This window comes from Manis pentadactyla, chromosome 4 (assembly GCF_030020395.1).
Source record: "Manis pentadactyla isolate mManPen7 chromosome 4, mManPen7.hap1, whole genome shotgun sequence".
Classification (NCBI taxonomy): Eukaryota; Metazoa; Chordata; class Mammalia; order Pholidota; family Manidae; genus Manis; species Manis pentadactyla.
The window spans coordinates 25,246,402-25,273,377 of NC_080022.1; the positions used below are offsets into that span (position 1 = coordinate 25,246,402).

The 26,976-nt window shown below is 44.5% G+C and overlaps 1 protein-coding gene across 4 annotated transcripts in view; it reads right to left on the minus strand.

Annotated features, from left to right (window-relative positions):
* The window catches only part of CSMD2 (CUB and Sushi multiple domains 2), a 598,906-nt gene that overhangs the window by 74,703 nt on the left and 497,227 nt on the right, over window positions 1-26,976 (minus strand). For all 4 annotated transcript variants that reach the window (XM_057499978.1, XM_057499977.1, XM_036885219.2 and 1 more), the window contains 10 exons: window positions 26,644-26,762; window positions 26,068-26,137; window positions 24,007-24,123; window positions 21,114-21,323; window positions 15,991-16,179; window positions 12,602-12,779; window positions 11,100-11,245; window positions 7,492-7,572; window positions 6,903-7,016; window positions 946-1,134 (listed from right to left, as the gene is read on the minus strand). In XM_057499978.1, coding sequence (XP_057355961.1) covers window positions 946-1,134; window positions 6,903-7,016; window positions 7,492-7,572; window positions 11,100-11,245; window positions 12,602-12,779; window positions 15,991-16,179; window positions 21,114-21,323; window positions 24,007-24,123; window positions 26,068-26,137; window positions 26,644-26,762 — 1,413 coding nt within the window. The remainder of the gene's footprint in view (window positions 1-945; window positions 1,135-6,902; window positions 7,017-7,491; window positions 7,573-11,099; window positions 11,246-12,601; window positions 12,780-15,990; window positions 16,180-21,113; window positions 21,324-24,006; window positions 24,124-26,067; window positions 26,138-26,643; window positions 26,763-26,976) is intronic.

Sequence of the window (26,976 nt, forward strand, 5' to 3'; positions counted from 1 at the left end):
TGTATTGAAAATTTCAATAGCAAAATTGAAAGCATTATCGTGGCTCCTCTGTTTGAGTAGCAGCGTCTTGAGAGTTGGGATTAGAATAAATGGAGTCCTGGCCCTGGTCCATCTCTCATACAAACTGAACCAAGTAGGAGCCTTAGTCGCAATAGCTGTGCCAGATGTAGTAATCTTCATTAGAGCAGATTAACAGAGCCTTGGTTCTATGGGATGCAGTGATGATGTAGCCATGTGTTCTTTTCCACATCCGTCAGAAAGGAGGATTGAAGCACCTTGCATTCACATGAGACAGGCAACAGTATACATGCATGGCCTTGCCCCAGAGTTATGTTAATTCTCCTGCTCTTTATCACAGTATTGTATGAGGAGATGTGGACCATCTGGACATCCTGCAGAATGTAACATACTGGTTCTCTCTATTGATGACATTGTATTAATGGGATCTGATAAGACAGAAGAGACATCTGGTGTAGATAGATGCCTTTGCAAGATATACGTGCTCCAAAGGGTAGGAGATAAAGCCTACAAAGAGTCAGGTGAAATTTGTAGGGTCCAGCGCTTTGGGACATGATGAAACATTTCCTTCAAATTGAAGAGCAAGTTATTGTACCACCAAGAAAGAAGCACAATGTTTGGCAGACTCCTCTGGGTTTTGGAGGCAGCATGCTCTTCCCTTGGGAATCCTGCTATGACCCATGTATTGGTTGACATTCAGGGTGCTAGCTTTGATTACGGCTAGAGTAAGAAAGTAATACAGCAGCCCTGCCCCTTGGGCTATGTAACCCATCAACTTCCATGGTACTGGGGTTTCTGTGATAGAGAAAGATCTTGTTGTTTGAAGCCTCTGGAAAGCTCTGATAAGGAGGCCAAGGTGTAAACTCCTAGGGTTCTAAAGCAAGTCCATGCCATCTGCAGCAGGGAAATATACAACACTGGACTTACCATCAAAGATCTCAAACTCATCATACTGCTTCTCACTGAGAAAGTACTCCACGGTGAGGCTGATGTTATATTCAGGTTCTACTCTCACCAGCCAGGAGCAGGTCTGGAACTGGGGATAGCTTCCAGGGTAGCTTTGACTCAGGATCACACCTGTGGAGTCTGTTAGAAGCTCATTCGTTGGGCAGTGCACTTGGAGAGAGAAAGAGAAATACTAGGTACGTGGGATGGAGGTGGCACTAGGGCCAACACATTTCCTTGGTGCAAAAGACAACCAGTGGAAAAATAGTATATTTGAGCATATTCAGAAAAGACCCCAACATTTATCATTATATTGCCCCATGGCATGAGGTGACCTCAGATTGTGTCAGCGTTACTATATTGCTGGGACTCAGGCCTGTCCAGTGTGTTGTAATCACTTAGCTCTGATATGGGCTTTGGGATAGGTGGGAATATGTACATACAGACAACAGTAAGGCATCCTCAAATCCAAGAGTTAATTCATTAAATAGGTTTGTTTTGTACAAAGAAAGTATAGAGTAGAGGAAAGAACATGAGATTCTGAGTCAAACACACCTAGATTTAGAGCCTACTTATGTCACTTACTACCTGTGTGGTCTGGAAGATATTATTTCCTCTCTGTGCAATGGCTTCTCCATCTCTTTTTTGTGGATATGGGTTTTCATTCCCTTGGATGAGTAACTAGGAATAAAAGTGCTGAGTAAAAGGGTAGGTGTATGTTTAACTTTGAAAGAAACTGCCTATCAGTTTTCCAAAATGACTGTACAATCTTACATTTTAACCAGCATACATGAGAGTTTCAGTTGCTTCACATCCTTGTCAATACTTAGCATTTTCAGTCTTAAATTTTAGCCATTCTAGTGGGTGCATAGTAGTATTTCATTATGTCTTTAATTTGCATTTTCTTGATGACTAATGATGTTGAGCACCTTTTCATATACTTACTGGTTATTCATATATCTTTTTTGGTAGAGTGTCTATTCAAGTCTCTTGTCTACATTTTTATCAGATTGTCTTATTGTGAGTTGTAAAAATTCTTTACATAGTCTAGACACAAGTTTAAAAAAATATATATGTATAGTGAGTATCTTCTCATTCTGTATTTGCCTTTACTTTCTCACATTGTTTTGTCAGTTTTTCCTTCATGTCTTTTGAAGCTCTCTTATCATCTGCATATACATTTACATATACTTTTTAATGGAATTAACACTTTTGTCAGTTATAAAATATCTCTATTTCTGGTAATACTCCTTGTTGACAATATTACCCCAAATTTCTTTATGTTCTTCTATTTACCGTTTTGCAAAGAATATCTTTTTCTCTCCTTTTACTTGCAATCTATCTGGTATTTATATTTAAAGGGTATCTTTTGTAGAAAATAAGTGATAACTGTTTAAATCCTCTACATTTTGACACGGTTTTTATGCAGCAAAACCTCACTAATTGATAGACCCATGTTATTTTAATGTTATAGTAACTCCTTGTTTTTGGTCTGTCACTGAAAGAGGTGTTAAAATCTCCAACTGTAATTGTGAATTTGTCCTTTTCTCCCTGTAATTCTGTCATTTTTTTCCCTTTATGTATTTCAGTACTATGTTATTAGGTACAAAGAAGTTTTTGACTATTCTATATGTTTGATAGATTTTCTTTCTTGGTATAAAATTTCTGTCTTTATTCCCTTTAATACTTTCTGTCTCAATATTATTTTTGCTATACCCAATCTTGGGGATTTTAGTATTTGCTTACTATTTTTTCAAAGTTTTGTTTCATACCAAGGATGAGTGACATCTTTCTACTGTGACTTTAGGGAGGCAGAAGATGAAGACATTCAAGTCTAAGTTTATGGAAAGCTTATAACTAGACTTTAATCTGAAAGTCTCTATCCCTTAATTAGCAGTTTTATTTAATTATATTTACTATGGTTACAAATACATTTGCACTTAGTTTTGCTACCTTATTTCTGTTTTTCTCCTTTAATGTTTTCTACTGTAGTAATTTTCTTTATTCTCTTTAGTCTTAGTTATGTATTTAGAGTTTACACATACTATGGCTATCCATAATTTAAATAAACTATCTCCAAAATTAGTATTATATCTAAATTTATATATTTTAAATAATGTACAGGGTTAATCAACATCTATGCTTCTCCTTAACAGGAAAGAGTCCTCAGGTCACTTTTCTTTCTTCTAAGTAGGTTTTCCAATGTCATTTATTTGTCCAGTTGTCTTTATATTTTTTACTTTCTATGATCAGTATTGTTTAGATTTACTACACGCTTACTGCTTTCTTGACTGATTACTTTTTTTGCATCTGAACCACTCTATTCATATTCATTTTTTTTCTTGATGAATGTGGCAGATATTTCCAGGCTTTACCAATATCAGATTGTCTTTTATTTCCTGATCATATGAAGAAGCTTCACTTTCCATCCATGTGTCTATTTCTGGCCAATGAAGTATGAGTAGAATAACATGTTTCACTTTGGGGCTGAGGAAGTGAAAAGCCCTTATGTGGATATGCTTTCTTTCTCTTACCCTACTGCCGTGTAGGATCAAGGGGGAGGCCTAGTTTTCAGAGAGGAACATAAGACTCAAGCACCCTGGATCATTAAAGTCACAGGCTCTGTTGAGTCACTGGACTATAGCAAATTTTGCCTGAAGAAGAAATAACACATTGTTGTATTAACCACTGAGATGTGGGAGCTGCTTGTTATTGTAACATATGCCTGTCCTATTCTGACTAATGTACTGAAACATAACCGCTAGTTATGCTTTGAGTAAGTCAGTAATTTTACCTAGTTTTTGTGCATCTGAAGATTTCAGTAATTCATTTTCACAATTATATGATAATCTGGCTGTGTTTAGAATTTCAGTTTACAATTATTTTTCCTCCTGCATTTTATTTTTTGGCTGATGCAAATTATGCTGAGTCTGATTTGTCCTTTCTTTATAATGGCTATAACATTTTTTACGTTGATGTTCTATAGTTACACTGTGATATTTTTAGATTTGAATTTCACCAAATTTTCTATATTGCCATTGTAAAAGACATGCTTATGGGACAATAGAAAATGTTTGGTTCTTGCCATAGGAGATTAGAACTTCATTGGACAGGGAATTAGCTGAGGTAGAAAGGAACAGAATAAAGCCAAAAGGTAAAATGAAGTTATATTGAAGAGACTATGAATGGAAAAACATTCTATGTTCCTGGACTAGAAGACTTACTATTACTAAGTTGGCAATACCACCCAGACTGATGTATGGATTCAACTTAACCTTTATAAAAATTCTAGCTGGCTTCTTTACAGATATTGATTGATCCAAAAATTCATATGGAAATTCAATAGATCTAGGATATCCAAAATAATCTTGAGAAAGAAGAACACAGATAGAGGACTCACACTTCCTGATTTTAAAACATACTACAAAGCTATAGTAATCAAGACAGTGTGGTACTAGCATAAGGATAGACTTATAGATCAAAAGAATAGAATTGAGGACCAAGAATCAAACTCCCAAATTTATAGTCAATTGATTTTTGATAGGGTGCCCCCCCCCAAGACAATTCACTGGGGAAAGAATAGTCTTTCAAATAAATGGTGCCAGGACAACTGGATAGCCACATACAATAGAATGAAGTCGGACCCCTACCTCATATCATGTATAAAAACTAAATCAAAACAGATGAAAGACCTAAATATAAGAGTTAAAACTACAAAGTCTTAGAAGAAAACAAAGATGTAAATCTTCTTAACCTTGGATCAGGCAATGGTTTCTTAGATACAACAGCAAAAGCACAAACAAACAAATGAAAAAAATATAAATTGGGTATCATCAAAATCAACTATTTTTTTTGTTTTAAAGAACACCATCAAGAAAATGAAAAGACAACCCACAGAGTGGGAAATTTTTTTTTCAAATCACATACATGATAAGGGACTTGTATCTAGAATACATAAAGAATTACAACTCAACAATAAGAAGAAAAATAACCTAGTTAAAATGGACAAAGGGTCTGAATAGACATATCTTTAAAGAAGATACACAAATGGACAATAAGCACATGAAAAAATGCTCAACATCATCGGCTATCAGGAAAATACGAATCGAAACCACAGTGGGGAGCCTTTTACATCCACTAGGATAGTTTTAATTAAAAAGACATAATTATAATAGAGGATATAGAGAATTTGGAACTGATGGTGGGCATGGAAAATGATTCAGCCACTGAGAGAAATAGTCTGGAAGTTCCTCAAAAGTTTAAACATAATGTTACCACATGACCCAGCAATTCTACTCCTAGATACATACCTAGAGAAATGAAAACATGTTTACACAAAAACTTGTACATGAATGTTCACGACAGCATTATTCATAATATCCAGAAGTAGAAACAACTTAAATATCATCAACTGATAAGTGGATAAACAAAATGTGGTATCTATACAATGTAACATTCTTTGGGAATAAAAAGGAATGAACTGTGTCCTATATTTGAAACCAACATAAGATTGTATGTCAACTATACTTCAAAAAAATATAAAGGGAATGAAGTACAGATACATGCTACAGTGTGGATGAACCTTGAAAACATTATGTTAAGTGAAAGAAGTCAGTCATAAAAGACCGCACATTGTAGGATTCCATTTATATGAAATATCCAGAATAGGCAAATTCATGGAGACACAAACTAGATTGTTGGTTGCCAGACCTGAGGAGGCTGGAAGGAAATTGGAACTGACTGTTGATGGGTACAGGGTTTCTTTTTGGGGTGATGAAAATGCTCTAAAACTGGTGTGGTAATGGTTGCATAATTGAATATACTACGAGCCTTTGAAGCATACACTTCAGGTGGGTTAGTTGCATGGCATATTGGGATAATTAATATATGAACGGTCACATCTTGAGAAGCCAAGTTCAACACTGAGTCCCAGAGGGAAGCATGAGGCTGAGGATGGGGAGTAAAGCTAAGAAGATTGGAGCCATGGAGACACAGAAACAGTCAGAGATGAGAAAGTAAGGCTGGAGCAAGTCATGGAAGTCCTGGAGCAGGATGAAGGCAAAAGTTCACTTTTACTGGGGGCTGGGTGTTTTGTATGTGGGTGGGTCAGCTCAAGTGAAATAATACCAAATTTCTCAATATATTGGGGGCAGCCTAATACTGGAGTTTGTGACCTCTCCCTTTCTCACTAATACTGCATATTGCAAATTCTCCCTACTCTTGCTTTCCAAAAGGTGAAGAAGTTGACCTGCTTATCCCTAGACCAAATATTTGTTGGCTATAGTACTAGAAGCTGTAGTAGTACTAGTAACAATAACAAGAGCCCACACCGAGCAGTTACTACGTGCCAGGCATAGTTCTAATGTGCTTTACATTATGAACCCATTTAATTCCTCATGATAAGGGCATGGCATCAGTGATATCAGTATCTTTCTTTTACAAATCAGAAAACCAAGGCACGGGACAGTTAGAATCTTGCCCTAGGTCAGATGCTGCATGAGTGGAGTGTGGTATTTCGGTTCTAGCTGGGATAACATGGTAAAGTGAATTCATCTTCTCTCAAGGCTTTGCACTGGGATGAAGACAAATGTGGCCTCCTGGTTACCTATTTCACATGCAGGAGCCTGAGCGCTTCTGCATGCCAGTGGGGCAAGCCCCACCCTGGGGCCCAGAACATCCTCCTCCCAGGATCAATATGTCATTTCCAGAGAATGCCAGTTAGAAAAAAGGAAGACAGAAATAAATGTGGTCATTATGGCCAATCTGTAGCCCCAGACCTAATGTCAGAGAATCTATCTAGAGCAAGCACTCATTCATCCAGACATTCATTAAGTGACCTTTTACTTTAAGGGCAGGGAATGGAGATACAAAAAGGAGTAAAACAGGGCTATGTTTTGGAGGAACTCTAGACCCATAAAGGCATGGCTCGGTGCTATTACCTTCACATATTGGGGGTGGCCCTTCAAACTGCAGGTAAGTTCCAAGTTTGCAAGTCAGGATTTCATTCCCCACCAAGGTAAAGCCAGGAAGGCACCTATAGCGCACGATGTCACCTGTCAGAGAGAGATCAATATGGGGATTCCCTGGAGAAGTCTGGGCAAGGCTGACTGGCCCCCCTTCCAGGCAGATAATCAGCAGTAGGTTGCATTCAGTTCAGGCTTAATTAACTAGTTCCACTCCAATCAAATGACCCGGACAGCTGTTGCCCCTTCTCAGAGCTCAACCTTGCTGAGCCTAGGAATGTTTCCACATTCCAGGAACTTTTTATACTGTCTTGCATGGATTTACTTCTCAAAAACAAACTGACTTGAGTCACAGAAGAAAACTGCCTTCCCAGCTCCTCTGCTTAGGTATGGCTAAAAGGAAAAAGATTGTATTTTGGGTGCAAATTCAGCTGACGGAATATCAACCCTCTTGTACCCGGCCTACTGTTTCTCTCCCTTGCAGGAAGAAAGGAGCCTCGTTGGCCAGCCCCGCCTCTACCCAGCTCCTCGCCAGCCCAGTTCTGGCTGCTTTGGGAGGGGGTACCTATGTTGAACTCTTCATTTTCTGTGACGACTTCGGCATTGGGGAGGATGGTGGGAGGAGGGCATTTGCTGAGTGGATAAGCTAAAAAGAAAAAAGCAGACGAGTGGTGTAAGAACATTATTCTCAGAGCATGTAGTCATTCATTTGCTCAATGCCTCCCTTTCTCATTCTTCATTCACTCACACAGCAGATATTAATGAATATTTATCTATATACAGGATAAGTTTAACCAAGCACTATTTTGCTTAACTACTGTCATTCTTTTTTTTTTTGATGCAAATACCAGCACCATATATTAGGACCAATCATAAAGGAGAGGGATCGAAGAAGCCAGTGACAGTCACTAGCACTGAAGCGAAGCGGAGAGAAGTATTTATTGAGTACCTTCTATATGTTAGGCACTTTCACACGCTGTCACCTTTAACTGTCACAAGAGCTGCTCACCCTGAGAGCTGTTCTTACTCTACTTATGAGGAAGCTGGGATTCAGTAGGGCTCAGTTACTTCTTCAAGATCATAGGGGAGGTAAGGGGCCCAGGCAGGATTTGAATCCAGGCCTGTCTGCTCTCAAGTCCTGTTTTCCTTCCATTCCTCAACATCTCAATACTGTGTGTGGCTTATCTGAGGGCCCACTGAGGTCAGCTTCTTTCCCTCTGACCTTTGGCCAAACACTTCTGGCTTCAGTGGATTTTCTACACTGGAAACCATCCTCAGGGCAGACACTGGACTATATGTGGATGGTATTACTGAGGCCAAGTTCACTGTGGGCTTCTAGGGTGGCTTTTATTCATTATCTATGAATTAATATAGTTAAGTGCTACTTAAGTGTTAGCTGCTGTGGCCATGGCTGCTGCTGCAATTATTGTCATTTTCAAAGTTACCACAACCCCTGCTATATTTTTTTGAAATAGCTTTCTTCTTTTTAAAAAAAATTATAAATCTAATACATCGTCATTAGAGAAAAATGAGATTTTATATGAAAACAGTAAGAGAAAAGTTAAATTCATCCATTACCCTCCCAGAGATAACCACTGTTTACCCTTTACTGAAGTTCTTAGAGCATATATGTTCTACACATATAAATATTTATCTTTTACAAAGTTTGCATATATAACAAAATCATGTTATATATGCTGTGTTGATCCCTGTGCACTTAATAACATACTACAAGAATTTTCCCATGTAATTAAATTTCTTCAAAAATGATTGAAATGACAATATAGGATTTAATTATATGACTTATAAGAACTGATTTAACAGATACTCTGTTATTAACCATTTAGGTTTCCAAAGTTTTGCAGTTTAAAATAAAACTGTGACAAACATTCTTTTATATGTGCATCTTTTAGGCAGTTTTTTTTTTCCTTTTTTTAAACTCGGAATGATGAAAGCGTATGGACTTTTTAAAGTACAGGCATCTCTTCCTGAATGTCAGTAATCCATTCCTGGAAATCAGATGTTCGGTGTAACAATGCTAACTAGGTGTGTATTCCCCATTACTTTAAATGGGAACAAATTACAATGTGTCAACCCCAGCCCCAAAAAGTATTTAAGACAATAAAATATTATATATTCATGCAAGAAACCATTGTGCTAGAAGTTAAATACATGAAACACGACTTCTTGATCACCCAACAATTAGCATGGATCTGTGTATTATCCCACACATACTTGCACACCTTCGTGCACCATGCAAACTTTCTCAGCTTAAGACATTGTCAAATCCTAGGCAAAACAGAGCAAAATACAGGAGACATGGGAATGTGTTTGGGGCAGCACTAGGAGGTACAGCATGGTTCATAATGAACGTCACACTGTGATCCCTCGTAGAACCAGCAAAACACGTGACACACATTGTTATAATGAATACAGCATTAAAAAACCTACAGAAAGTTTTCTATGGGCTTGTGCCCATCTCTGGAATAATTCTCCATGTTTACAGTTTGCAGAGCATTGCACATATTTGAACTGGAAATCAGGAAAGCTTGGCTTTCTGCCTGGCTCCACCTCCTCCTTGTATTATATTTTGATGTAACAGTCTTTTATTTCTATAGATGTGTTGACTGAAAAATGTACTGAGAGATACTGAAACTTTAGAAGTGTGGTCACTGAAACCAAGAGGCACTCTTGGGGTAACCAAGCAGGTCTAACCTTGATTTAAAATCAACCAGGGAGGACCATGCCTGATGTATCTGAGGCATAGGGTTTCCATGTATTATTTGATTTGGCTCTGTGAGGTTAGGTAGTGATATTATCCCCACTTTGTGGATAATGAAATTGAGGTGTGGAAATGACAGACATGACAGACCCAACATCACACAGCTTGTATGTGGCAGAGATTTGAACCCGAGTCTGTGTTGACTCTGAAGTCCACAGTCTCTCACTCTATAGGCAAGTCACATAGAGTCATAATGCCATAGCCTTAAAGCCTGGGTCCATTAGTGGGGTGGGAGGTATGCCCAATAAGAAGAGCCTGGGTATGGAGGCAGACTGACAGGTGGGGTCTCATCTCTACATCATGCTCCCTGGGAATGGAGGCCAGAGCTGCTTATGCTCTTAGTATTGATGTTTCTCTTTGTCTCTGTTTGTCTGTCACTACCTCTTTCAAGGGTATAAGTCTGAATGTCTTCAAGTTTCTATATGATGTAATAACAGTGCGCAGTCCCACAGAGCACACAATGTAGAACCAAAAGAAATGGATTCTGTTCCCAGTTCTGTTCAAGCAGTTTTGGGCAAGTCTTCCTTGGCTCTCATTTTCTCATCTCTAAAGGGAGGTAAAAATATTTGCCTTACTACATCAATAATTCTTAGAAGTCATAAACCCTAAGCCCCTAATTCTATAGGTGAAGAAACTGAGGTCTCAAGTGGGGTGACCTCCACAAGGTCACACACTTGGCCCGAGGTGCAGCCAGGCATAAAGCCAAGCTTTCCTGATTTCCAGTGCAAATATATACAATGCTCTGCAAACTATAAACATGGAGAATTATTCCAGAGATGGGCACAAGCCCACAGAAAACTTTCTGTAAGTTTTTCTATGTTGTATTCATTATAACAAGCATGAGGAAATACCCAGGTCCATCAATGGACACATAGAAGAAAACAGGCTGGTAAGGATCAACGCACCCTGAATCTTTCATGCTCCTCTGGTCTGAATTCTCTGTGACTTGTTCATGCACAGCACTTCCCATGAGGTCAGTAGAGGTCTTGGATTCCTTTGGATTGGAACAACCCTCTAGAAAGTGCTAAGGGGCAAGCTGGGGCACAGGCAAATGGATAACCCAGCCAGTTGATGTGAGCGAGTGGGATGAGAAGCCTCAACCTGCTGCCTCTAAGCTTGGGCTTGGCCCCAAGGGTTGGCGTCATGTGCCTCCCTGCCCTAGTAATAATGTTCAGGAGAAGGAAAACCAGCATTTATGGAACCCTGTGCGGGTGATTTCATGTAGGCTGACACATTTAATTCTTATAACTGTGTCCTCAGTTGAGGACACTGAGGCTGAGAAGCTCTATAACTTATTAAGAGTCACACGATGGGAATTGTGAGCCAGGGGTCAAGCTCAGCTCTGACTTGAGAGCCTGTTTCTTCCTGGCAGCCCAGGCCTCCATACTGACCGGAGAAGGCTATGGCAAAGATCCCAGCTGTGGCCACATCACGATGGAACTTGAGCAGGACCTGGTTGGACGAGCTGTGCAGTGTTTTCCTGGCTAAGTTTCGGGTGAAGACGCCAAGCTGTGGAGCTGTCTGCTGTGGCCCATCCCTGCAGGTAGGAAAGAAGGTCCTGGCATGCCAGTTACCTTGGCTGCCTGCTTCACCCGGTGCTACCAGCGGCCTTAAGAGACCCTGAGTGGGTGGCTGTGACCCTTCTTGCACCCAGTGCTGCCTTTTTTCAATGCCCTACACACCTCTCTCCAATCTCTCCCAACTCAGTCACCCAACAAAGGTGAGAGTCAGTGAAGCCCGCAGTGATTCCTCATTCACCTGATTGTTACCAGCCCAGTTTCCTTAATGGGCTCCTGGGGTACAGTCTCACCCACAGGAGGAGCCACTGAGCAGGCCTGTGGTTACGGCAGGCGCTGGCAGTCTGAGGCAGCGATAGGGCAGGGCTAAGGGAGAGGTGCGGGAAGCCCGTGCTGCCCTCCACCAGCCCCTTTACCTTGCTCCCCGAGGCAGGAGCCATGCCATGTTGCCTTTCTAGATACAGGATTTCTTCCCTGAAAATTATCTAGTCCCTCCCGTCTGTTCTTGGACATTGCCTGCGGATTGAGCTCGAAATCAATTCAGAACTGTCTCGTTACAGTTATCCAGCCCTGGGAATTTTGGGAAGAATTTTATTTCTGCTGATTCCCAGAATGGAGTAATCTCCAAAGGAATTTTTAAATGATGTCTTTGTCCAATGATCCAGTGGTCTGGAAAGAAATGTCTAGGAAACTACACTTATTAACTAATATACTGTATTCCCATTTTAAAATTAAATCAAGGTACTCTAACATTATTACTTAGAGCTGAGCTGTTAATTTGGTAACCACCGGCTACAGGTAGCTATTTACATTTAAACTAATTAAATTAAATAAAGTTTCAAATGCAGGTCTTCAGTCACTCTCATTACATTTGAGTACGCAACAGCCACCTGCAGCCAGTGGCTACCTTGTTGGACGGATCAGACACAGAACACTTCCATCCCTGCAGAAAGTTCTGTCGGATAGCACAGGTTCAGCATGAGATGACTGGGGTGACTTCATACAGCTCTACCCCAAAGCTCTTTCTTTAGTCTGTGTAGCTTATCTTGGGTAAATGCAGAATATTGGTTTGGACTTGAAATACTGAGCAAAGTCTGTGTATCTATGCTTGCTTACTCCCATTCACTCACCCACTGATACTCTGACCCTCAGCAGACTCCAGGGAAGGAGCCCCTGCCCTCCCACCTCTCCCTTCAAGGAGTCATGAGGGCTAATTGAAGCTAAGCCCTTATTCACTATGCTTATTTGAAAGCCAGGAGGCTGACAACCATTTAAACCCATTCGGCTTGTTTTTCTGAACAAATAGGTGGGGAATTCAGTTCAGAGCCCAGCTAACGCCCCTTTCTAATTGGCGGTCGACACAGCAGCTGGCCTACCAGACAGTGATGACGTCTCCGGAGGGCTCCGTCTGCAGCAGGCTGAGGTTGAGGCGGACGCCGTGACCAATGGGCACAGCGATCAGCCAGACACAGTCCTGGGAGCCGGAGTATGGAGTGGGGAAGCCAGGCGAGTATACAGTGCCGTTGGAGGAGGTGATGTTCCCACCGCAGGGGACTGCCAGGGAGGGGACACAAACAGATCAGTGCTGGAGATCACCCCCCAGCTGAGAATTCAGATGCCTTCCCACTGTGGTCCCAACTCCCAGCACAGATCACCCTGCTCAAGGAGTCAGGCGGGATGGGGGAGGAGACGGCTGAGGATGACCGTGCCTGGCTTTCCCCACCAGCCCCAACGCACTGCTCCCCAGCTGGCCCACGGTCTTCCATGCAGGGGCCTCTGTGGGCCCGCCTCAGCCCCCAGCTCCCTCTTTCCCTTTCTCGTGGATGACACCTGCCCACAAGCAAGGACACACTAAAGTTGCTCCTTCTCCCTTCCTAGGAATGGGCAGCTGTTAGAGTCAGGGCTGCAGTACTTTTGCTGCTAAGACCTAAGAAGCTATGAAGGTGTTTCTTTTTTTTTTCTGGGATTCTTAGAGTGGTACTTTTGGTTTTGACTTACGAGTTGAGGAAAACTGTGGTGAGGCTAAGGTGGGGTTTGAATCATGGCTATCCCACTTACTGACCAGGTAACCTTAGACAGTAGCTTAGTCTCTCTTTCTTCACCTGTAAAATGGGACTAAGTACCCCCATCACAGGATGGTGGTGGTTAGGTGAACTATGTAGGTGAGATGTTCAGCTTAGTTACATAGCTCACAGAAAAGGCATTTGCCGCGTAGGTATGGTCCTCTCTCCTTATCGTTCTGTCCCCCAAAAGTGATACCAATGTTAGACTCACTCTGGTCTAGGCGTTAGGTAGGTGGGTAAACAAGCCTTGACATTTCCATAGTGCTCACATTTAGTCACCAAGAAGAAAGAAAAAGGGATTCTAGGGATAACAAACAAAAAACCAAAACAAGTAAACAACAAAACCCTGGTCTAGACTACTGAGTGTATTTGGCTGGCATGGGCCATCAAGCAGACATCTGAATGGGGGCTGACCAGGCTGAGGAGAAAGAATCCTAATGCCTCCAAGCAGAGGACAGGGGTCCTGTGAATGCATATGCATCTCAGAAGCCTATGCAAGGACATCCCATCCTACATGTGGCTTGGGGAGACAACGGGGAGCAAAGCTATCATGGTGCATGGTTCTGTTCCAGGCACTTGCAACCCACTGGGCTACAGCTGGTATACTGGCTTCTACAGCCCTGGGTGGAGCAGCCATTAACGGGTCAACATGGAATGCTGCGGGAACACAGGACTCAGCTCTATTGGGTAGGGGAGGATTCCTGGTAGAATTCATATTTAGACCCAGACCTGATAGATGACAAGGGCTAAGCAGGCAAGGCAGAGAGGAGAGCAATGTTCTGTGAAGCAGGGGCAGCATGTGCTAAGAACCAGAGGCAAGAGAAGATGGCATGTTGGGAAACTGCAAGTATTTCAGCTTAGCTGGAGCATCGAATCTGAGTAGAGAATATTGGGAGGTAAGCAGCGACTAGGCCCAAGGTTTGGGATTTACCCCAAGGGAGAAGGGGAAGCCTTACTGGCTTCTGAGCAGGGGAGCATCTGGAGTGTACTGACTCTTTTGAAGGCATGCTCTTGCTACATTATGAAAAATGGATTGAGGAGTATAAGACTTAAGGTGGGGAGACCAGCCAGGAGCCTCGTCTAAGTGGTGGCCTGGATTAAGGTAGAGGCAGTGGACAGAGAGTGTGGAGGCATCAGTATATAGAATGAGGAGGACTTGGGGAATATGTCAGATAATGAAGACAGTGCCCAAATTAAGGACTGAGTAACTGGGTGACTAGAGGTGCCCTTCATTAGATGAGGATTTCAATTTAATGGCAGAAAGATGGTGAGTTAAGGTTCTAATATGTCAGGATTTAGATGCCTCTGGATAAGTCCAGATACTTAGTAAGGAATCAGATACATAAGCACAGATCTTGGGAATGCAAAGTTGCAGATAAAGATGGCCTTGGAGACATGGAAACAGATGATGGAAAGAAGAGAAGAGAGCCTTAGGAAGAAACTTCAAAGAGCAACACTTAATTGGCAGACAAAGAAAAAGATGATCCAACAGGTGGCACAGGCAGAAAGGTAACTGGAAAGAAAGAGACTATGGAGTCAAGGAAACCAAGGGAAGAACTTTCTGTGCGAAAGCACTGTTCTTTCCTCTCTCCTCTGATGCTGTAAGAAATCAAACAAGGAATAGAAAGGAATAGAAAGGAAAGGCTCACACAGCATGTGATCAAACAACAGCCCTAGAATGGTGGACTGGCTATGTACAGAGACAGTTCTGAAAATCCGGAAAACTAACTGGGGGTTTAATAGTTTTAGAAATTACCATCCTGTATTCCAATTCCAGAACAGCTCAGTTCTACAAACAAGATCTGTTTCTATGCAGAGTTCATACTGGGAGCTCACCATCTGTGAGCCAGTTTCTGTGCTGGGCATGTCACACGAGCCATCTCCAAGCTCTCCCAGCTTTCAAAAAGTGGACTGAGAAGTGCCATTGTACTTAGGAGGAAACTGAGGCTCAGAGAGGTTGAGGTGGTTCAGGGTTGGAGCCCAGGGTGACCTACCCCCAGAGCCGGGGTTCTTTCTCTGAAACTATACCATTTCCCTGCCAAACCTTCCCCTTTCAAGACAAATCCCAGCTTCTGCATAAAAATGCTGGGCTCCAAGAGGGAAAAGGGAAGGAAAGTAGAACTGAGGTGCGCAGACGGACACGGCAAGAGCACAGCCTCTCCTCTTCGTCCAGCCTGGTTCTGGTTAATGAAGACCCTGGAAAATGCCGCTCTAGCTCCGTTCCCTACTGTTATCAACAGATCTCTCTGGCCCATGTAGGAGAAAGAGGATAAAGGGGTGGGGGCAGGTGAAGAAGGGAACCATGCATTTCCCAGGAAGTGGCCTTGGTCCCCTCTCCCCGTGGGCAGGTGCCATGGTTAGCTCTCCCTCCCCTGCTGCGTACCACTGGCTCCTGCACCCTCACACGGGCCTCCCTTCGGGCGGGACACCTAGCTCAGCAGGTTGGATCTCCCCAAGGGCTGAGTATGCATTCCCTTCGCTGTGGCCCGCATCCCCTCTTGGTCCTTCCTAGCACTGGCCGAGAGCTCTGTCCCCAGGACCCTTCCCTGGATAGGCTGTGCCCCTTCCATAGGAAAACAGGATGGACAAGGATTGCCTGGGCCTCCGAGCATGGGCGACTCCAAGGAGCAGGCAGGCAAGCGTGGGAGTGCTCTGGATTAGTTCCCCTGGGAAGACTCGTCAAGGATGAGGGAGGGACATACCTTCACACCTGGGCAGGGGGTGGTCCCAGTTCCGGTTTGTGCCGTGTTGACATGTGAGGACGGGGTGGCCCATCAGTTGATATCCTGGGAGGCACTCGAAGGTCACTGACTGTCCGACGTTGTAGCCAGCTCCCCTCACCATGCCATTGGCAAAGGGCTCTGGGTCTGGGCACTCTTGAAGTTCATAGGCTGGAAAAGATCATGAGAGAAGCTTCCTTTATTCTCTCTGGGCATTTTCTCCCCAGCCAGAAAATAGACGTGGCACAGCTAGCATAGTGGTGAAGCACCAACACGCGGACTCAGATGGACCTCTGTCATTTACCAGTTGTTGGTTTGGGGCAGGTAACTGAACTTCTCTGTGCCACAGTTTCCTTATTTAGAAATTGGTTATTGGGAGGATTAAGTAGGAGAACATACACATAGCTCTTTGCACAGTACTGGCACTTGGTGAGAGCTCAATAAATATTATTATTATTGTTTCCATGGGAAGAGGAGGCTCCAGGAAGACAGGGCTAGGTTGAACCATTGTTCCTTGAGCATCTCTGGAGCTGGCATTGGCTTCAGTTCTTTCACGTTTTTTACCTCATTTAACCATGACGATGACCAAGATCATAAACACAGGAAGCCATCAGGTGAGAACTTGAGTGGGGTCTTTCTGACTCAGAAATTAGAACCTATCAGGAAGGAAGAACTTTGGTGGGTGGAGGCCAAACCTGTGGCAAGGAGAGAAACTTTTCAGAGGGAACAGCTGGATCAAAAGGAATGTCTGCCTGTCATACAAGGAAGTCCCTACGAAGAGCAAGAACGCTGCTGACCCGGAAGGACATGCCTCGGTGGAAGGAGCCGAGGCCCAGCCGGGGGGAGATGCTGCTGAGGGATGTGCACAGCCGGTGGTTAATCTGATCCACCGGACGGAGGACAGCCTTTGTGGCCGTGATCGGGCCCACCCTACACAGGAAATCAGCCGTGGGAGTAGCCTGAGGGTGCCTACGGCGGGAATTCTCAGTGGAAGTGACTGAGGCCAATGAGTGCAGCATGGAAGCCCCTGTGGTGCTGGGCCTCTTGACGGTCTAGGTGTCCTGGGCTGTCTGGGCCTCCTGGTAAGCTAGGCATCCTTGACTGTGGAACTGGGAACTGAGGAGGGCTTGGGGGCTGGTCAGGTGTCCGTCAGGCTGGCCCCTTTCCCCTGCTGATGTCTAGCTAACTGCCTACTCTCACATTCCCCCCTCAAGGACTCAGGACTCTGCAGTCTTTTAGGAGAAAGGCGAGGAGTCACTTCCGGACCTGATTCCTGCTGAGAAGGGGCGATGCTGTCTTGAGAGTCTGGAGCCCGTGCTGTCTGCCAGGAGTGCGAGGAGGGAGGCGCAGCTCCTGGCTTCAAAGAAAAAATAATGGCCAACCTCACCCTAACAGCGGGGCTGCTTCAGTTTCCAGACAGCCTGCTCTCCAATCTTGAGTGTACTTTCTGCTTTCACCCAATAAATTCCTTGCTGCTTTTTCTTGCTGTCTGGTTTCTTGACTGAATTCTTTCCTTTGAGAAGACAAGAATCGGGGAAACAACACGTTTCTCCGGTAACAGAAGTGCTTGCATTCATCACACATATTAATAGCAATGATCACGAAGCTGGCATTTTCTAAGCACTCCCTCTGTGATGGTGGCTGCTTTGGGGATTTTTATTCAGTGTCTTACTGGGGGTTCTCAGTGGGAAGAACTGGGCAGTTTTCACTGGTAAATCATCAGGATAATCTGTCTATCAGAAGATGGAGCACCTGGAGTGGGCGTGGTAGGCTGGCCAGCCCAAGGCGCCATGTGGCCCTGCCAGCGGCCGGGGGCCTGGGTCATCTGGCAAGCGAAAGCCTTAGTAGAAGCGGGAGCTTGTTGCCAAGTGAGGTGACTGGATGGACGGGTTGGGCCTTTAAAGAGAAGCCTCAGAGGCAACAGGGGGTCTCAGCGATGATGAGGAACCTGAAGGGAGTGGCCACGTGGTGGAAGCCGGGAGCAGCCTCGAGGAGAGAGGCCGGTCTGTCTGACAGGAATGCTCCATGTGGGAGCTGCGTTCTGCAGAAAGGGAGACACTTAAGTGAGAGTCCCTGGACTGCTTTCAAACTGAGGAGAATCTCAGGGCCTGTTCCACCTGAAGAAATGTCAAAGAGAGAGATTGGGCCTATAAGACAGAAATGAAGTGTAAGAGGCGGAAGGGTCCTCAGGGAGCGCAGCCGGGTCTGTCCCAAAGAGAGACGCTACAGCGGGAAGGGACAGAATTTCAGAAGAAGTGTCATAACTGAAATAATGATGATGGTGCCTCACAGTCAGAAGTTACACGTCTTCTCATTTTCTACATTCTTTTTAAACATGATCTCCTGAGAAGTTTTAATGAAACAAGTAAAATCTGTCAGACTGGGAGGCTTCAGCAGGAGTAGCTTATGTGTTACTAAAGAATTTATGGGAATAGTTCCAGAGAAAGGAAAGGAAAACCATAGCCTACGAAGTTCAGCATGTCCAATCAGAAGATTTTTGAGAAAAAGCCAGGAGTTGGATTTTCTCCAAAGGAATCTGAGGGACCGCAGAGAGTGAGGACAGGTGGCTCTTTTGGAAGCAGGTCTTTTCATAAAGGAAAAACCTGGGGTGGGTGGTCAGAGCATGTTTACAAGGTACAATTCCATGGGCTAAGGTATAGGTGAAAAATGTGGGCCTGCCAGGCAGGGAGAATTATTTGGGCCTGTCACGAATTGGGAGTCCTCAGAGGTGAAGGCTTGGAGAGTGTGGGAGGGGCTGGGCCTGAGACCAGGGCTCCGGGGGTGGGGTGGGCAGGTCTCTTCTGTGGGATCTGAGGGATACAGAGGGACAGCACCTGCCAGGACAAGTGGGCTGTCACACAGGGAACTCAGGGAGAGTGTCTGGTCCCATCACATGGCACATGGACTCGGCAGGCAGAGCCCGTCACAGGGGTGGGGGCACGGAGTGCGGGAGGCCCCCGGTCACAGTGTGGGGTCACTGGTTCACACATTACCCGCGAGGAGAAGCCTCAGGAGGAGCACCTGGGCCTGTGTGGGACTGTTCTGAGCTGACTTGTGTCCTCCCCAGTTCAGGCTGCAGTCCTAGCCCCCAACACCTCAGAATGGGACCTTATTTGGAGAGAGGGCCTTGACCTATCTACCTAATAGGTCATTAGGGTGGGCCCTGGTCCAGTATGTCTGGTGTCCTTACAGAAAGGGGAAATTTGGAGACAAGCCAGGGAATTCCAGGCAGCCAGCAGACTGCTGGAAGCAAGAACAGTACGGGATATACTCCCGCTCTGCCCTCAGAAGGAACCAATCCTGCTGACACCTTGACTTCCAGCCCCCGGAACCATGAGAGAACAAATGTCTGCCATTTAAGCCCCTGATCTGCGCTACTTTGTTACAGCAGCCTTACACACTGAGACACAGGGCAAGCTGACAGGCATGTGTCTGTCCAGAGGGCGACAACACTGACCACATACTTGGGCCTGAGTCTCCCTGTGCCAGACCCTGGCTGTCCGACTCATCATGACCCGTTTGACAGCCCGGCACTGCGTAATGAGGCTGTGTGCACTTAACGGGCACAGGCACCCTTAGTTAAGGTTGGCCTCTGTGACGCACAGCATCACTGCGTGTGGCAGCCCCATTACTACCAAGGAAGCCAGCCCTCTCTGGGGAGGAGGCTCAGCTGCTCCTCCTGGCGCTTCCCAGAGGGTGATGAGCCCACCACACTCACTGTAGTTCCTCTGAGGGGGCGGCGCCTGTACAGCTGGCCCACGTGTGCCTATCTGGTGGAACACCCCTTAAGGCTTCCCCTAAATGACAAGTCCAAATCCTCAGCCAGTATTCATCTCTGACAAGGGATGAAAAAGCCAAATATCAAAACATGTGAACAGAACATTCTGTTTATGTAGAAAACACAACCAGAAAAATTCATAGGACATTACCTATTTTTCACAGGTATATATAATATATGTATGTTAACCCAAGGAAAAAGATCTGGAAAGACCACATCAAAACAACAGTGGTTATTTCTGGGCAATAATCCTGGATTTGGAGGCTGTAGACAGAGAGCTTGGACTTGCCTCTAATGCTTCCATTTCTCCCTTCCTATCCTCCCTCCACCCGACCCTTTCTCTCTTGTTCTTTAAGAAGGTGAGTGCGTTTGTGAATTATTTGTGTAATTAAAAATTAACTTTAAAAAGGCAAATTGTGAAACAGTATCATATGATCAAATTTTAGTTAAAAATATAATATAGTTACAGCAATACATGTACAGAAAAAATGGTGAAATCAAACTGTTAAAAGTTGATATCTGCGCAAAGTGGGGTTGGAGATGGCATTTTGGAAGAATTTTGACTTTCTGTCATGCACTCAGAAAACCATCTGTAATTTTTAATTTTCTTCTAAACATGTATTAGCATTGGAAAAAATCTAAAAATGTGAAAAAAAAATTCACTGGAAGAATGTGGGAAAAGAGGTTAGAATAGATGGTTCAGTCAGTCACATGAGGGAAGCACCTGAGGGAGAAGTCAGGCCATCCAGGGCTGCCATGTACGGCTGCGCAGGTTGGGCATGGTCTGCAGAGCCACAGTAAGGCCCTCACACAGGGGAAGCCTGCATCAGAGCAGAAGAGGCTTGTTCCAGTGCCAGTGTGCCAGGAGGAGTGGGCACTGTCATGTAGTAAGGCTCAGTGGCCATTCCTGAATCCTCCATCATGTCATAGCTTTGACAAGTGTACCTGGGCCTGACATACAGGCAAGGAGCCAGAGAGAGTAAGCAAGCCTGTCAAGGCTGAGGGGAAGTCGCTGGCCGGACACTCAGGGATGCCTGAGAGGAAACTAATGGGTCGCTTCTTCAGGGGAAGCTGCTGGGCCTGGACAGAGGCAGAGCATCTGGGGATGCTGTTGGGTAGGCACCCTCGAAAAGGCTTGTCAGGTGGGGTTAGATGGCCTTGGTGGGGCCAGAAAGACGTGACTGAAAGGCAGCCCCCGTGGACAGGCCTGCCCTCCACTCCTCAGCCCTTCCTCTGTTCTTTCTTTCCCGAGGGGGAAGGCCGGGAAGATGGGGGTTGTGGGTAGATGGGATGGACAGAGGAGCAAACGGGGACTTCTTGTCCTTACCCTGATACTCCAGCTTGAATCCTGGCCGGTTCTGGGAGTGGTCACTGTGGAAATACACGGTGGTCTCGTGGGACGTGGAGAGCAGGGAGCTTGGAAGCTCACTTCCGCTGAATCTGCCCATGATGCGGCTGGTCTCATAGGGGCCATTCCGGATTTCTATGAAGTCGTGGTTGGGCTCGGTGGAGAAGTTCAGGAACTGGATGTGAGCTCCTGGGAGCAAGACAGAGGCAGACAGTGCTGGAAGCAATACAGTCCTGCTTCAAATGTGCTGCCTCATGAAAATACTCCTTGCCAGAGCGCGTGTCCTGGCTACTGACTCAGTTAGGATTCCCAGAACACACTCTGGGAGTTACTGGTCCAGTCCAGTCTCTTGTCTTCAGGCAGGACCAAACTTAAAAGTATATTATTCATTGAAAATGAAACGTATCAGTCATTTCTGAGCTCCGTCCAGACCAGAGTCCCTTTTAGTTTATTGAAAACAAAGTTCAGGGTTAACACCTGATTTAATTTGTGATTCATAGGCATGATATCAGTATAAAGAATAGTTTTGCTAAAATATACTTGTTACTTAAAAATAACTACACCCAATCAAAGGACATGAACTTCAATACTGGTATTTTCTAAAATACTCATGATAATTAAAAAATTAGTAGAGTACATTGTCCTATCTCTTATTTTAAGAAGCCAAGTGAAGTTTATATTTTGGGATCTTTTGGATTAATCAAAATCTCCTAACAACCCAACAAGCTAAATGGATCTAATTAAGCCCTTAGCTTACTTATATTATATTAATATAAGTATGTTAATATTATATTAACTTATATTAAAGTTTTTTGGAGAATGGAGGTGAGAATATGAATATTTGTTTATTGGTAAGATTTCTCCAAATTAGATTACTATTAAAAATGATATTGAAGAAATACATTTACTGAGCATAGGAAACTGCCCACAATGTTAATTGTGAGTCTGATTGCAAAGTGGTATGTAGTGTTTAACTCTAATGTTTGTATTAAAAACTAGAAGAATAGTCATTGATTCACTAACAATATTTATTGGGTATTTGCCTTGCATCAGGGCTTTGCTAGGCATTGCATAGGGATGAACAAGATTTACAAGCTCCTTGTCTTCATGGGGCTTACATGTTAACGGTGAAGACTAAGCTGTTAGTGATTACCTCTGCATGGCAGGATTATAGATGATTTTTAATTTTTATAATGTGCTCATCTGTACTTTCTACTTTGCTTAGAATGAGCACATAAGTGTGATTTTTTTTGCATCTGATTATTTAAATGAAATAAAAATTTGGTATATAATGTTGAAGGCCCTTCGTGTCCCCTGCTGTCCCCCACTCCTCTCCTTCTCTCAACAGAGGCAGTTATTGTCATGAATTTGGAGGATATCCTTCCTGTTCACATTTTTAGATTCTGAAGTACATATCTGGTATATTTGTTTTACACATTTATGTAAATGTTATTGTACTGTACATACAGCTTTGTAAACTTATTTTTTATTCAATATTATGTTTTTCAAGGTATACCTTTGTTGATAGTTCATTTGTACTACCTTTATACATAGTTCATTGGTTTAACTACCTATTAATTCCATTTTATTAATTATCCAACCGCATTATTCACTACCCTATTAATGAACATGTAGATTGCTTACAAATTAAGAATAATTTTGCTATAAGCACTTTTGTACCTATTATCTGTGGAACCTATGGTTTCCATTCCACCCCATCTGCCTCATCTCAATAGCTGCATGTCTATCAGTGGGATTCCAGGATTTTGGAATTGAACTGCCTTCAAAGAACTGGGTGTGACTACTGCCATCTAGTGGCAGCAGCTTGTAAAAACAGTAGTCTTTTATACACTGAAGGAACCACATTAGGGACCCTGCTGGAGTCCAACATTCACTTGAAAGCAAGGGATCCTGGTCTTCTGAGATTGGACCCTGCAGGAGGCTTATTCCTCAGAAGCTGAATAAGCACCCAGGACTTAGAGAGCTTTAGTGGCTGAACATCAGGACTTACAGAGAACAATGCTGTACATGCCATTTAATGGATGCTGCCCTCCCTCTGTCCCCATGTCATCTGAGGTTCTTGAGGTCCATGCCTGGATGCAGGGCTAGAGGGTCTCCTTGCTCCTCTTCCCTCAATGTCTCTAAAAATGGAGTTTCCCAAGGCTGCCAAAGGCCTGTTCAGGAGTGATCCCCTCTGGACGCTTGGTTCCTGGGGGAAGGGGAGTGACTCGGGCAAAGGACCCATCAGTTCCATGTCAACACAAATCCTTTACTCTTTAACAGACCTATTTGGGGTGAAGCTGTATTCTCAGAGCGCAATACACGAACTGTCAGCAATTAAATGTTGTACCCGGATCAATGTCCTCCACACCCCACCAACCCCCTTACCTGGTATACTCCATCTCCCCAAAAAGACCTCCCAATCTCTAAGGCAAGCCAGAATGTGAATATGAAGAATGTAAACTCAATTTCATAGTGACCTTGGCTCAATTTAATTAGGATGAGAAACTAGATACTAGAGTTAAAAGCACAACTTGAGCTCCAGCCTCTGTAAAATTATTATTTTTTTCCCCCTTTTTAAATCATCCCTGAGTAATTTCTCATTCCACGGTCCTGGATTTTAATTCACAACTCAAATAATGACGACGACGATGATGATGATGATGATGATGGCAGTCTGTAAGATTTTTTTCCTTATATTTTATGTCCCCTAAGTGTTCAACTCTACTATTCTTAATTGATCCTCATGATTGGAGGTCAGCAGATAAGGATATAGAGAAGTGGGAGAGCTAAACTGCCTTGGCCAAGGTTATGCTGAGTGATCACAGCAGACAGTTACTTTAAGTCCAGGGGCCTGTGTGTGAAGACTTACCAAAGCCTACAGGCAGTGCTATTTTCCAGGAGCAGTCCATGTTGCTGGGGTAGTTGCCTGGGAAGCCGGGGCTCAGGATTACCCCTTCCATCTCTTCCACCACTCCCCCACACTGCGCTGTCACAGTGAGACCAGACAAAGGGTTAGATAGCATGGAGGAGTTTATAGGGCATGCCAACATTTAGATGCTCCTTTAGAGCAGCCATATTTAACCATTCATAAACCAAGTCATAAAACCCTTAAGAATCCAAAGGAACCCATAGTTCGTCTCCCTAAATGTACACACTGGCAAAAGAGAGGACGTATGTGAATTCAGGAAGGGCTGCCCAGCATTCTAGGACTGCCTCACAGTCTATAAACCCAAGTTATGGACTCTTGACCTTCGTATTTCCTTTGCAGGTCAGTTCTCTTAACGAGGTCATGCAGCGAAAGTGGTCTGCATACTCCAAGAGAAGTATGACATTCTTACATTACCCCCCACCCCCAAATCTCCTCCTCCTCACTGTTTAATCAACTCTTCCAAGACTGAAGGAAAAGGATGAAGGGAGGGGGCTCGCATGCATTGAGCCCCCATTCCAGGCTCCTTACAAATGTATATTCCATGGGGTTGGGTGGTCAGCAGATGAGCCCCACTAGGAGCCCACCCTCAGACCGCAGACATGCGCTTTTAGCCAAAGCGACAGTGAATCTACGGGAAGCCAGCCCTGAGAGGCTGGGTCATCTAACACTCCAATTGAGGTGACTTCAGAGACATCTGAGGATGCGGGGCTGAGGCACGACCGCAGCCTGGTCAGTTGATATCAACTCTTTTCTTTCACATCTTATTAGGAAGAGGTTGATGGGCGCAGGAAGGGGTTAGTTGCTTATGGAAGCCCAGAGAAAGAAGCAGAGGGGAGGCATCTGCAGTGTTTGGGCAAATGCTGTCCAGGAGGTGGCGCTCTAGCATTGACTGCCTGGGCCACCATCCCAATGCTTGCACTTCCTGTGTGACTTCAGGCAAGCCCTAAACCCCTCCAAAACTCAGTTTTCCTACCTGTAAAATGGAGCTAACAACAGCGCCTATGTCACAGGGTTGTTACGACTTTACAACAGAAAGGACTGCACTTCTCCTGGAACACAGGCTGGTGCACATAGTAAATGCTCAATAGCTCCCCAATTAACAGTAGCTGCTGCTAATGGAGTGGTTTCCTAGGCAAGGACTCTGCCATAGGTTAGTGGGGCAAGTGTTTGGTCTGACCAGTCACATTTCTGACTGCTTGGCCCTGTACCCTGGTGAGATCACAGAAGGGAAATGCCCTTGTGCCCAACTGATACTCCCCTTTCTTCCTATAGGTCAGCTCCCAAGGTCAGCCTTGACTAGCAGTTTACAATTGGCTGGGCATCAGAGAAACTGAGATTCCCATCCTGACTCTGACACTTTCTTTTTGATCCTAAATGCCTAAGTTTGCCTATTTGCAAAAATGAGGATAATGACACCCTCCATGAAGAGCTGCTGTGAGGAGACACAGAGCATCAGGACTTGCACATTGTAGATGCTCAGTAAACATTAGTTTTCCCCTCCCCCAACTTGCCTAGGTACTTCTGAGGGTAGAGACCCTGTCTTTCCTTGTGTACACTGATTTTGGCATCATTGGCCCAGCCCAGGGTAAGACACTGAACCAAACTAAGTCCTAGCTTCACAAGTAACCCTCAGCATTTCCCTCTTAGCAGAAGACACATTTTATGTGTCTGTCTCATGAAAAGTCACTGGGGAAAGCCCAAAGGGTCCAGAGGTTCCATCTGGGGTTTGGTCGATCACCTAGAATCAGAATGGTTGCCATAATGTTTTCAAATAGGCAAGCCCCTGCAATTTTTTGTGTGGTGGGTGAAGGTTTCCAAAAGCCACAGCAACCTTGAGTGAGACTGAAAGCTTGGAAATCAGTCTAAAACTACTGCTTTTGGACAGCCCCAGAATACCACACTGTCTTTTGATTTGCACTTGATCCTGATGCTGCGTCACTGAGCTCAAATCTCTGGTACAAAATGGGTTTGAATGAACTGAAAAAGTTGGGGCTCCCTTACCGATGCAGAGTGGAGGAGGGTAGTTCCAGCGCCGCACGGTTCCGGGCATGCAGGAGATGTGGGCATGGCCCTGGAGGAGTTAGGAACAGAGGCTCTAGCTGCCCCCATGGGCATAACTGTTTGCACCACTCAGAACAGGGGGAGCTCGTTCAGGGGCCTTGTGATACGCAAAGATACACAGACCCACTGTGGGATAGGAGGAGGCAGAGGGAGAGCGATCCTGGGGAGGGATGCTTATTAACAGCCATTACTAAAGAATTCTCATTACTAAAGGTTCATTGTGAGACTCCTTTAATTACTAGATTCCCTCATGGCCTTCGAAGGAAAATTAAATTTTCCTAAAGTCTAATCAAACCAAAACTTTGTAGGAACACATTCGAGGCTGACTTGTGCCAAATCGCTAAAGTCAGCAAAGTTTGTCTTCTGCATGAACAGCTCCTGGAGGGGATAATGGTCTCCAGGGGAACTGAGGAGCTTCTCCCTGCTCTTTGGCAACTGTAGCTCTGCTGGTGCAAGGCTGGCCAAACACATCCCAGGACACACCTGTCTCCTGTCCTGGGTGTCAAAGGGAGGTACCTGGAGGGCATATCCTGGCTCACACTGGAAAGAGACCACATCATTCACCAAGTAGCGCTCGCCGGTCTTCACCCCATTGCTGGGCACAGCAGGTTCTGGACAACTGCTCAGGCCCACGGCTGGACAAGACAGAAGGTGGAAAAGAGAATGGGCAAGCCCAGTGGGTCAGTGCGGTAGGAGGAGAGGGTGATGTCAGCAGCAGCGAGAAGGGTGCCTCCGATTTGTGCTTTCCCTGCTCTAGGCCGGTGCTCCCAGCCCTGCTGCTCACAGCACACAGAGGAAATCAGAATATTTATATGGCCCAGAGGTTCAACAGATCAAAGCTCCTTGGGC